Genomic DNA, 13,202 nt, shown 5'->3' with positions numbered 1-13,202 from the left:
CATCTGATGTCCGTAAGTGCTAAATAATAAGCAAATGCATGTGCCTTTGAAATTACTGTAGACTTTGCAGAAGTCAGAATTTCTTTAAATGGATGTTGTCCTTTCTTCTTGTTAATGCCAATTAGAAGCAATCTCAGGATATGTCTAATGGGAACATTTTGAAAAACATTTTTGTATTCAAAGTTCTTTTGTGTAAAGCTGATTTATAGAAGAGTAAGTAGAGCTTAAATATACAAACAGTCTGATTGCCCATATTTTTTAATATTACAGAGATGAAAATTGGTGTATTAGATACTAAGTGATGCATCAAGGCTGATTTTTCTAGTTTGTCCTTTGTTTTGACTGTTGCATCCTGCCCTGTAGGTAAACAGATCAGGCAGCACTACATTGAAAGTCAAGCAGCTTACTGGTGTAGTTTGCTAATTTTACTGTGGTTGTACATTTTGAAACATAAAAGTTAAATTGAAATACTTTTACATATCAGTTTATAATAATATTATGAAGTAGTAGAATTTTTGTTCTAAAGAGAATATTAAAAGTTTTTCTTTGAAATGCACATCTTGAAATTAGTGTTGATGTTCAGATTGCAGAGAAAACAGAACTGAAAATAGCTCAGTCTCGAGAAGGCTATCGACCTATTGCAGAGCATTCCTCAGTGCTGTTCTTCAGCATTGCAGACTTGGCAAACATTGATCCCATGTACCAGTACTCCCTTAGCTGGTTTGTTAATCTCTTCATCAACTCCATTCATGATAGGTAAGTACAGTATTTCTTGTGTAAAATGAAGTTTTCTTTCTCTTACGAACAACTCCCTCTGTTTTTAAACCATTTACCTCTTGGCCCTCCTTGAATGTGGGATTTTGAAAGTAAGTGTGATGTGTTAATAAAATAAAGGCTCTTTTTAGTTACTGTTTGAGCAAATAGTGAACTGTAGGCGTGCATTGGAGAGCTGAAGTATTTTTAAGAATGTTATTTTTAGGAAAGTTGTTCACTATGGATGCTGCAAGGGTGCTGCCACCTAACTGTAGCAAATGAAGTTGCCTGAAACTTTCAAGAAAGCTGTAAAACATCATGTCTGATTGAAGTTTGTGAAATCAGCACAAAAGTCCCTTGTGGCTTGTGTGGGGACACTGCAATTCCTTCATGGCCTTAAATAGAATTAGATTTCTTCATTCATTTGCTTTAGTTATGAAATGTGAAGTCTCCATTTTTTCGTTGTTCTCTTTTTAGTAACAAATCAAAAATTTTGGAGAAGCGACTTCGGTACCTGACTGACCACTTCACATACAACTTGTACTGCAATGTGTGCCGCTCACTGTTTGAAAAGGACAAGCTGCTCTTTTCCTTTTTGCTATGCTGTAATCTTCTCATGTAAGCTCCTTTTTCTAACATCTTTTAATAGCAGAAACCAATTATTTTCTTACTGTGGAAAGTATTGATAAGAGAACATCCCTGTGCATATTGATAACAGCCTTAGGAGTAATGCCACGAATGTTTTGGATCCTCAATACTCATAAAATTTCCAAGTGAAAGATGTGAGTGGCTGTGGGGTGCATGTAGCCTTCTGTAGCCTTCAGGTATGATAGGAAAATAATGATCCTGTGCTTATTTAAAGCAGTGGCTTTATCACTGCTACATCTTTTAAGCATTTTGAAGAAAATGGATAATGCCACATAGCATCATTATTTCAAAAGTCGTTGCTATTATTTGAGGCCAAGCTTTTAAACTAAAGAAATTAATGTGTTATTACAGCAACTTCTAAGGTTTCAACTGTTTTCCATTTTCTCTTATCTTCCTTTTATACACTTTTACATACATCATGAGATTTCAGTTGTAATCTTCTCTCTTCTAATTCTAGTTGTCTTTCTGGGTAGTTTTGGAGGGTTTTAATTTTTGGTGTTTTAATTTTGTGTGAATAAATTGTGAAAGCAAAGATAAGTTCAAAATTGCATGATGGTAACTGTAGTGTGCATGCTTAAATCACAGTGTGTACATACCTGTATGTAATTTTTCCTGGCCCGATCTGTTGCTCTACTGTGTTCCCAGTACCCATTTATTTATAGATAGCTTTAAAAGTCAGGAATTATAGCACTTTTTTAAAAGCAAATAAGCAGATATATATCGTTTTCTTCTTAAAATCCTTACTGTAGTCTTAATCAGTTGTTCTTTCCCATTCAATTTCTTGATTGTGTGGATAGTAGCTGTTGCTGCAGGAAGGTATTGCTAAGTGGCAGTAAAGTGTGACTTGTGGAAAAAAGCTTTTTTATAATATAAAATTATATCCAATTAAAAAAAAACCTTTTAGTTATATAAAATTATGTCCAATAGAAAAAATTATATCCAATAATTGAATACTATTCGTTTTCTTTTTTTTCTTTTTCCCCCTGGAATACAGGGCTAAAAATGAAATAGAACGTCAAGAGTTTATGTTTTTATTAACTGCTGGTGTGGGCCTCAAGAATAAGTACAAGAATCCAGATCCATCTTGGCTACCAGACAAGAGCTGGGATGAGTTATGTCGTGCAAGTGAAATCCCAGCTTTGAAAGGACTGAGGTATGGTAAAGTGACATTAATTATACTTAATTGATTTTGACCAAATTACATTTAATATGCTGAGAAGAAATATTTATGAGTGGAGTTTTTCCTGAAACAAGAAAAGCCAAAAATTCATGCAATCATTCCACGGTCTCCCAAAAGTGAAGTAATGCTAACTGCAGGAGGTAGCAGAGCTTACTGTCAAGTTAAAAGCTCTCAGGTTAAGTCTTGTGTGTTTGCAACAGCATGGTTGCAAAAGATCTTCATTCACCTGTAGGGTTGGTTTCTGTTGTAGATGAGGATTGTGAGTTACAGCTTGTATTGTCTATCATAATCCAACACTATGTAACTGCCTTTTGATAAGCATCAAAAACCAAACTCCAGGTATTTACAGTAACTGTAAATGCTTTCTCCTGTAGGAGTAATATCACTGAAAATATAGGTGAATGGCAAAAAATTTATGATAGCAAAGAGCCACAAAGCTTTCCATTACCTGAACCATTGAATAATGCGTTGAATGAATTACAGAAGATGATAATTCTTCGGTGCTTAAGGCCAGACAAGGTAAAATCAGAGGTTATTGTGAGTTTGTAGACCGTTGTAGATCTTGTAGCATAGTTTGCAATACTTGTTAAAATAACCAATCTGTTTTTCACTGTATTTTATCAAGAAAATAAATGCTATTCTTATTTTTTCAGTTGAGCAGTTCAAACATCAGAAGCATCATCTGAGATCTTCTGTGTGATGTGCTTTTGCATTTTTCAGAGTATACACATCATTCTAGTTTTCTTCAAATTCTCATTTGTGTTTTGTCTGTTCTTTGGTGCACCTGTACAATATGTTAGCAAGAAGAAATACAGAGTATCCAGTGCCACCTGCTTTTATACCAAGGGTTGCAAGGTGAAGAAAGATGAAATGTGTTCAACAGTTAAATAGGACTGTTAACACCTTCTGCCTTGTTTCACTTACAATTGTACATAATTTAGGAACAACCAGTGTTAGGAATTAAAGTACATATTGCACTTGCTTATTAGTAAACATTAATGTAATTGTTTGTAATTAATTCTAGGGGGAAACACGCTCATCTTCCTCATTAGGTAAAGCCTGAATTAAAGTCTGAATTGTAATTTGGTTTTATTCATATGAGGTGTTTTACTTTTTATGTGCCAAAAGCTTTTTTATTACCTCTGGGCGGAAAGAGAAAAGATGGCAGCAGTGTCAAAATGAGCTGAAACCTTTGCTTGTGAAACATTCAGCAAAACAGCAAAGTAGAGATGTGTCTTTCCAGGCATTTTTCTCAGAAATTTAGCTGAGTGCAGTTAACTCTAATTTTTAGAGTGCAGTGCACGTTAAAAATGCTGTGAAATACTCCATTTGATTTAAGTTAACAGACTCTATTTAACCCTTTGCCAGATCGGTCCAGCTATAACAACATTCGTAACTGAGAAACTGGGGAAGAAATTTGTAGAGCCACCACCTTTTGATCTAACAAAAAGTTACTCAGATTCAAATTCCACAATCCCTCTCATATTTGTGCTATCTCCAGGAGCAGATCCCATGTCCAGTAAGTATACACAGAAGGTGAAAACAGAAGCTAAGTACAACTTTGCAGATTTGCTCTTCAATACATAGTGATTATTCTGTTCTTTGTGCAAGTAGATTTGAGTGCATTATGTCTTACTGATAGAATTCTATGCTTCCTAAAAATGAGAATGCTATTTTAAGCGATTAAGTATGCTCTACTTCAAAGTCATACCTTCATGTTTTATGTACATTTAAGTAAATATTTATTAACTTCTTTTTCCAAGACATACTTGTTTTTAATGAAGAAATACTAAAATCTTATGCTTTCTGTTCAAGGCCTTCTGAAATTTGCAAATGACAAAGAGATGGTTGGAAGTAAATTTCAGTCCATCTCATTAGGACAAGGACAAGGACCTATTGCTACAAAAATGATTCAAGAAGGAATGGAGGAAGGAGCCTGGGTTTGTTTACAAAACTGTCATTTAGCTGTTTCTTGGATGCCAATGCTGGAGAAAATATGTGAAGAGTTTAGCAGTGAAAAATGTCATCCATTCTTCAGGCTATGGCTTACAAGTTACCCTTCACCAAAGGTACACTTAATGACAAACATTCTTTATTTATGGAAAAGTTGGTGAAGTTTTAACCAAAACTTTCATATCGCTGAATGAACTGATAATGTGGATCTTCTCTAAAATCACTAGAGCCTGTTGAAGTGATAATTTAACCAAGAATTTAACTTAAAATTATTTCTAAACATTACAGTATCAATCTTGCTTTGTAATATTTTGATATTGTGATGTGTGATGCTTTGCATAGTAGTGACTGAAACTGCATTTTGCCAGCATGTATAATTAAGAATTTTTTTATGTTGTCTATAAGATTTTGTTTCACATAAATTCTAAAATTTAATTTTGCAGCATACATTTTAACAGGAAGGTGCAGAATACCACGAAAACACTTTAAAATAAAGGCTTAAAGTAATAGTTAAAGATAAGGTCTTAAATTTCTGTCTGAGTATTTTCTTAAGCTTTAATTTGATGTTTAGAATGTGACTTCTCACAATTGTTAATACAGCAAACACAACATAAAATATATTTTCATAACAGTAGAACATCTACTCCATCCTTTCTGAATGTAATCTAGCTATATTTTAATTTCTAGTTTCCAGTTACCATTCTACAAAATGGAGTAAAGATGACAAATGAACCTCCTACTGGCCTCCGACTAAACCTTCTTCAGTCATTTCTTTCTGATCCTATTTCTGATCCAGCATTCTTCTCTGGATGCCCTGAAAAGGAGCTGGTACTTTTCTCTTGATCTCTTGACTGTTTGTGTGTGTGTGTGTGTGTTGTGCTTTTTTATTTGTTTATGATTTGGTTGTATTTATTGAAAACAAAACAAAACAATTTCTCTCCAGTGAATATCATAATCTAAAGTGATTGTGAGTTTAGGTTTTGGAATGATACCATGATACCGTTCTAAACATGAGCACATCTGAAGCCAAAACTTCCTTTAAAAAGTGCAAAATTAGGATAAATATAAGGAGAAGCATTATCATTGTTGAGATGCTATGTTGATAAGTGAGGAACCACTGAGATACCCCTTACCTGTGAAAGAAGTGAAAAAACAGTGGGATTACTTAGGGATGAGTATTGTAATCATTGTAGCTATAAGTGTATTCATTTAAGGACTTACATTGAACAATACAGCTATTCTATGTTTGTCTAGTTAGGCTTAAAATTAAATATAATACTTGTATTCTGATGAAGTCAGCCTCCCTTCACATAGAAGAAAAAAATGCTATATAAAACAATATTTTAATATTTTCATTGGTGACATGGACTGAGCACACTCTCTGCAAGTGGTGCAGTTGATGTCACAGAGGGAAGGGATGCCATCCAGGGGGCCGTTGACTGGCTTGAAAGATGAACGCATGCGAACATCATGCAGCTCAGCAAGGCAAGGTGCTGCACTTGCACCTGAATTGCAGTCTGAATGATGAATAGATTGAGAACAGTCCTGCAAAGAAAGACTTTGGTGTTCTAGCTGTTGAAAAGCTCAACATGAACTATTGATGTGAACTTGCAGCCCAGAAAATCAACTGTATTCTGGGCTGCATCAAAAGAAGAAAGACCAGCAAGTCAAGCAAGGTGGTTCTCCTGCTCTATTCCACCCTTCACTAAGATGTCACCTAAGTACTGTGTCCAGCCCTGGTGCCCTCAGCAGAGAGATGTGGGCATGTCAGAGCAGGAGCTGAAGAGGGCCACAGAAATGACCAGAGGGCTGAAACAGTTCTGCTGAGAAGAAAGGCTGAAACAATTGGGGTCTTTTAGCCTAAAGAGGGCTGTGTGAAAACCTTCCAGTACATAGAGGAAAGATGAGAGATTCTTTACCAGGGTTTGTAGTGACAGGAAAAGGGTAATGGAGATGGAGAGTGGTAATCAGATGGTTTGTTCTTGGTATAAATTACTCAACAGCATGAGCACATAAGTCAGTTAACGATACTTTTCTGTTTTGTTTTTCTCAAAGGTATGGGAAAAACTACTCTTTGGAGTCTGTTTTTTTCATGCTCTTGTTCAGGAGAGAAGAAAATTTGGGCCCCTTGGTTGGAATATACCCTATGGGTTTAATGAATCAGACTTGCGAATTAGTATCAGACAACTGCAGGTAAAATCATCTATTGATGTCTTTATTTAATAATCTCTGATTCTTATGGACCATAGGAGTGAGACTGATGGTCATATCAATCTATACATATACACTTGTGTTGTATCAGATGTTCACAGAATTTCAATCAGACTTCCATGATTTATTTCCATGATTTACAAAGGCAAGGAATGTCAACCATATAAATATTTTCAGTATCTTCAGTTGCAAGTGAGATAAAATAAATATTTGTTCTTCACAAGACTCTGTGAACCAAAATCTTATGGATTATAAGAAGTATATATGAATGCAGTAACATTTGAATTGTCATATATGAGAGCTCATTGTCCTGTAAGTGACACCAAATCACTGACAGTCACCTATTATGGTGGCTTTTGTGGTTAGTAATAGGAATTTTGTTTTTATGTGTATACTGCTAATTAAACAGAGCCTCTATAAGTGGCAGTTTTGTGTGCTCTGCAGCTTTCAAGCCTTTACTCTGTAGGTCGTACTGTTGTTCTAAAGATATTTCAAGACTCTCTTCTGTTTCAGTTATTCATAAATGAATATCAGCATGTTCCATTTGAAGCAGTATCTTACCTGACTGGTGAGTGCAATTATGGAGGTCGAGTGACAGATGACTGGGACAGACGTTTACTGCTGACAATGCTGGATGACTTTTATAATCCTGAAATAATCGAAAATCCTCGTTACACTTTCTCTCCTAGTGGAAACTATTATGCTCCACCAAAAGGCACATATGAGGACTACATTGAATTTATTAAGGTAAAAATTAGCAAAAAAAAAAGCCAGAACTGACATAACAATGATTGGCAAGAATGCGACCCTTTCTTCTCTGCATTAAGAAAGCAGTTTTGCAGCATGTTTTAACTGTGTGCTTGGATTCTTGCCTGACATACTTGTATGATTCTTACCCTGATCATGTATGTATGTGTTTCTGATAGGGAGCAAGTAATCAATAAGTAGAAAAACCCAGCGAGTATATTTGGGAAATGCTTGGGAATGGCTTTCTTTATGTGAGATGATTGCTGTCACCAGTAATACTGTCTACAAATAGCCATCATTAAAGTTCTTATTCACCTTCAGTTGAAGTCAGTAGTAGTTTTTCACCCAGATTCTTAAATAAGCTTTGGGTTTGATTCTTCAGTCTGTTGCTTTATCTCATGCAGATGTTTGCTGTATTTTACCCTAGAGTCTTCCCTTTAGTTCAGCACCCCAGAGGGTATTTGGTTTGTCATGAAAAACGTGGATATTTCAAAAGATCTTCAGCAAATCAAGGTCCTTTTTGAATCTCTGCTTTTAACACAAGGGGGAGACGTTCAGGGAACTTCTTCTGGAGGTGGTGACAGCACTCTTTATGAAATTGCAGATGACATTCTCAGCAAGGTATTGTAGTTATATCAATGACTCCAATTCATCTTTTTACAAAAAGAAATTCTTTAACCACTTAATTTTTTTCTTTTTCTATGTGGTTTAAGCTACTAAATACTGTAGTGATGAGAAATTCATCAGAAGGTTTAATGCTATCTGTTACTCCATAGTTTTTCACATCTACATGCTTTTAATGTAACTCCAATCTATAATGATATGTGGAATGACTTCTAAACATGTTGATATTTGCAGCTTCCAAATGATTTTGACATTGAAGGTTGCCTAGCTAAATATCCTGTGAGATATGAAGAAAGTATGAACACTGTGTTGGTGCAAGAAATGGAAAGATTTAACAAGTAAGAGCATAATTTTTTTTATTAAATATGATCCAAAGGATCCCACTAATGGAAAAGCTTTTCCTGCTACTCATATACCATAAACTGAGAAATATTTTTTTAATTTTGTTCCCTTCTAAGTGACTGCTATGGTATCTGTATTCCAAGTACAATTCACCTCTGTGGAAATTTGGAATGTAGAGTAGATTTAGGGAGAAATGCATGATAGAATAAGAAGAGAAGGCAGTCGCGAGTCTCTTTCCTCTTGTTTGCATGTATTTATTCTTACCTTTACCTGCTCTTCCTTTTTCTTCCTTATTTTTCTTTCTCCTCTGTTTTTTTCTATTCTTCTGTTCATCTCTCCCACTAAATTTTCTCTCAAAATTGTAATAATAATCTGTGCCTTAATGCTCGAAGTTTTCTTTTGTTTCAGACCATGCCCATCTCTTCTTTTATAATTTAAAACCTTTTCCTTCATCTAGTAAACAGTGTATACACTGGAGTTCTTGCCACACGATATTTGTCAGATGTTAAAATTGTGTTAAACTGTTCCTATTTGTTTAAAAACAAACAAACAAACAAAGCCACAAACTAGCAGAACTCCATAACTTTAAATATGTGGCTAACTACAGGCACATAACAGTTACAGAAGTTCCGTAGATATTCCATTGTCTTCCATTGTCCACATTTTTTAATTTCTTCTTTTTCAGTGATTATGTGGTATCTTACAGGTCATGAAAATCTTAATGATAATTCTGTTTTATTTTTTATTCTAGTTTGCTCCAAACTATTCGTATTACACTAACTAACTTGAAGAAAGCCATCAAAGGTTTGGTTGTTATGGATGCTGAACTGGAGGCTCTGTGTGGCAGTCTGCTTATTGGAAAAGTTCCTGAGAATTGGGCTAAACAGTCCTACCCTAGTCTAAAACCATTAGGGAGCTATATTCTTGATTTCCTGCAGAGGCTGAAATTTTTACAGGTAATTGTGCAAGAAGCAGTATTACTGATTATTTAATGCTTCCAAATAATTTGCCTTTATTTTAAAGCAGAATTGACAAAGAAGTGATAGATATTGTTAGACTTTTAAAATACAGTTCTGTAGAAAGTTATCCAAGAACATCTGATTTGTCTGTTTTTGTTTATTGAGTGCATCATTTTCCTCTTCGTAGGATTGGTATGAATTAGGGAAGCCCACAGTTTTTTGGCTGTCAGGATTCTATTTTACTCAAGCATTTTTAACTGGAGCCATGCAAAACTATGCTAGGAAATACAGAATCCCCATTGACCTTCTGGGATATGAATTTCAGGTACAGATAAATTATAATTATATATTTTATTATTCTGGGACCCAATAATTGCATAGGAATCAGTAAGTGAATCCTTACTGGGAGGTTCATTTTGCAACTGGAAGACAAACATTTAATTATTTGGTAAGGTAAATAGTATCTGTAAAAGAGAGAGAGAGAAACTAGTTCTACCTGGACCTCCACTTGAGACAAAAACAGCCTACAAGGTAAACATTTGTGTGTGTGATTAAAGCCTTTGTAGCCTGCAGTAAAGGTAACCAACAAACCACAGAAAGCTGCTGTCTTTATGGTTTTCTGTAAAAGTCGTGCCTAAAGGAAGGTTTTACTACATTGTTCTCTTTATAGATTGATTTTTTGAAAATTGGCAATTAGTGTAATACCTACAAAAGCAAATAGCTGTGGAAGCTTCCTAATATGTAGCACTTATTTTTTTATAGGTTATTCCTCAGGATACTGCTGATACTGCACCAGAAGATGGTGTTTATATCCATGGATTATTTTTAGATGGAGCTCGCTGGGACAGAACCAAGTCAGTAACAAAATACATTAAGTACAGTTTTAGTAAGCTTTCTTAGCTGCACAGATAAAATTTAATTGTTACTTTACATACTGTTTTAATCCTACACTTGAAAATATTTTCATTCTTTTGGGCTCAAGATAAGAAAATAAAAGTGACTCTTTTAATTACTGTTCTGCTGGAAATGTTGTGATGTGCTGATCTGCAGTCAAATCCAAGTATTTCATACAGTTGTCTGGCAGCCTCAGCTGCAGACGTATTTCAAGCATGGGCTCTATTTGTTTCTTTTTGGTTGTTTGTTTTGGATTGTTTGGTGTCTATCCTGGGTCATCTTTGATCCTTTCCTATTCTCTTCTTCCCTACATGAGTGCTCCACCTGCTGAATAAGTGTCACTCTTGATGACTTATTTGATTGCAGCAGTTTTACAGAAAGCTGGACTTCCCTCAGAACAATTGTACTCCTGTGACTATGAGTGGTTACTCATAAGCTGGAAACACAATTTAAAGTTCACTGTTGGATGGAAGGTGGTTTATTTGTGGAAAATGAAAAGCACACAGAAAAGCAACACTCAGACACAAATAACTATTTTGTTGTTTTCTGTCACCAGAGGAATATTAGCTGAGCAGTATCCCAAATTACTCTTTGACATGATGCCAATCATCTGGATAAAGCCAAGTAAGTACTGAAGACCAATGCTCCCATCCTCACCAAAGTACCCAGATGTACACAGAATTCATGTGCACCTGACCTTTGGCTCTAATATAAAAAAATGTTTGCTGTGTTGACTCATTCAGTCTCATCTCACTTTAGCAGTTGGCCTGTCTGTCTCTTCACAGGTGTTTGTAGTTATGTAATTGACCAATTGCCTAGTTACATTAACTATTCTAAATATGTGTAGTTGCTGCCCAGTCTGGCTCTCATCAGAGATACAACTTTGGTAGGAAAACTAAATGGTCTTTGAATTTTTGCCTCTTCTCAAGTTGAGGAGACGCTTAAGCAAGACTTTGTATTGCAGCTGTTTCAACTTAGCTGTAAGTAGGTAATAGGCAGTTATACAAAGCTTCCACCTTTTCTGCCTGTACATTCCATTGGATGAATCTGTTCTCAGATGTGTGTGATTTTAAACAAAGATTTTTTTGCAAGCTGCATGTAAACAGTCTAGGTATAGAAGAATCATTGAATCTCCAGTGATTTGTATTGCAGTTATGTTCTGTGGCTGCAGGACCAGAATTCTCATTGAAATATTAATTTCAAGATATTGTGTCTCAGCTGTAAACCCAAGATGAAAGCAGAATGCTTTATTTGTGCAGATCTTCTGATCTGTATGTGATTTTGAATTATTACAACATTGGTAGAATCAGAGAAAAACATCAATTCTTGAAATCAAATTGTCATTCAATTAGTTTTTGTTTGTTCTTAAAAATGAAGCAATCACAAAAGAAAACAACAAAAAAAGCTAAATATTATGGGGCACACAAAACAATTTTGCAATCTTTACTTAGCATTAAGGATATTGCTATAAGTACTTGACAATTAGATGTAGATTATGTCCCCATCAGTATATCTGCTGTACACAATATATTGCTGTTTTTTTTTCTTTGAAGCTGCAAAATCGGATGTGAAGGAATGTAAGGCGTATGTTTGCCCACTCTACAAGACAAGCGAGCGTAAAGGAGTCTTATCTACCACTGGGCATTCTACTAACTTTGTCATTGCTTTGACACTTAATACGGATCAGCCAGTCCAGCACTGGATCAAGAGAGGTGTTGCGTTGCTCTGCCAGCTGGATGACTGACCCCGGGTGGTTCAGATACAAATGTCACAGGACACTTTTCTTTTTATTTCCTCACAGAAGAAGTGCAGCATGCTTTATACGGCAACTTCTGTAGTTGTGGGGTTTGTTTGCTTTTGTTCTTTTTTTTTTTTTTGTAATCTTAAAAGGCGGTGTGTTTCTGATCCCCAGTATTTTGCCTTAAATAAGTGTATGTTATTATTAGCACCTTTACAATCTACAAAAGATGCAGGTAGGATTTTAGCCTTTGATAACATTCTTAATGTAACAACAATTTTATGCATTGCTCTAATATTACAAAATATATCTTAAAAAACCAAAAATCGTCTGCACTTTCTTTGAGATACTTCAAAAGTTCATGAGTTGGAATACATGAAGAGTGCTGAATCATGTGAGGGGAAACCCAGAAGACAGGAAGTGTGGGGATTTTTGTCCTGTGTTATATACAGCCTGTGCTCTGTCAAAATAACAGTGAAAATGGCAATACAAGAAATTGTTAAACTGTCTGTAATAGGTACTTCCAAGTCCCTTCCTTGCTCAAGAAATCCATCTTTTCAAGATATAGTTCAGATTTTTTTATTTATTTTTTTTCTTTTCTAAACTGTTTCCATTACAGAGAAATGATCGAAATCTCCCTTATTACCACTTGCCTGAAATGTTATTTCTCTTTTGTTGTTGTCCAGTGAGGCACTCCAATTTCAGTTCCTTCAAGGATTTTGCAATTTAGTTTTCTTTAAAAAATAGTAATAATAATAACTACTCAAACATTTTTCCTTAGATCTCCTGTACTAAAGAACTACTTCTAGGAGTGAATTAAGCACAGAAAACCCATGTTTCCCATTATATCTAGGCAGCTTTATCCACCGTTGCTTTGCTTATTGTGTATTACAGTTATAAGCAGTTTTGGGTGCTTCTTTCTGAAACTTTGCTTTTTCCTTTAAAGACTGTATTATCTTTTGTTTGCTTTTCTGTTTATAACAGAATGTAAATTGTGATTTGGCAACCAGAAGCTCATAGTAATTTTAATAAGGTACTCTTTTTATTTAGGGTAAAATAGGGTAAGCTTTTTATTTGCTTATTTATACTTTCTTTCATTTTTATATAGTTTTCTTTATGTACTGCCCTATATTTTTCTTAAAGAAGCAGCTGA

The 13,202-nt window shown here is 35.1% G+C and overlaps 1 protein-coding gene across 1 annotated transcript in view; it reads left to right on the top strand.

Moving 5' to 3' along the window:
- Positions 1 to 13,098, top strand: part of DNAH12 (dynein axonemal heavy chain 12) — a 63,705-nt gene extending 50,607 nt beyond the window's left edge. Inside the window, 17 exon segments of the mRNA XM_019620089.2 lie at positions 584 to 756; positions 1,231 to 1,371; positions 2,396 to 2,554; positions 2,956 to 3,100; positions 3,950 to 4,100; positions 4,397 to 4,650; positions 5,222 to 5,362; positions 6,590 to 6,727; positions 7,259 to 7,492; positions 7,920 to 7,964; positions 7,967 to 8,113; positions 8,351 to 8,454; positions 9,210 to 9,414; positions 9,605 to 9,742; positions 10,180 to 10,271; positions 10,868 to 10,935; positions 11,865 to 13,098. Coding sequence (XP_019475634.1) covers positions 584 to 756; positions 1,231 to 1,371; positions 2,396 to 2,554; positions 2,956 to 3,100; positions 3,950 to 4,100; positions 4,397 to 4,650; positions 5,222 to 5,362; positions 6,590 to 6,727; positions 7,259 to 7,492; positions 7,920 to 7,964; positions 7,967 to 8,113; positions 8,351 to 8,454; positions 9,210 to 9,414; positions 9,605 to 9,742; positions 10,180 to 10,271; positions 10,868 to 10,935; positions 11,865 to 12,055 — 2,526 coding nt within the window. The 3' untranslated portion in view covers positions 12,056 to 13,098.
- The last annotated feature ends 104 nt before the right edge of the window (positions 13,099 to 13,202 follow it).

The sequence above is a fragment of the Meleagris gallopavo genome, chromosome 14 (genome assembly GCF_000146605.3).
Source record: "Meleagris gallopavo isolate NT-WF06-2002-E0010 breed Aviagen turkey brand Nicholas breeding stock chromosome 14, Turkey_5.1, whole genome shotgun sequence".
Lineage (NCBI taxonomy): Eukaryota > Metazoa > Chordata > Aves > Galliformes > Phasianidae > Meleagris > Meleagris gallopavo.
Note: the sequence above shows the minus strand (reverse complement) of the source record. Positions and strands in the feature narration are given on the sequence as shown.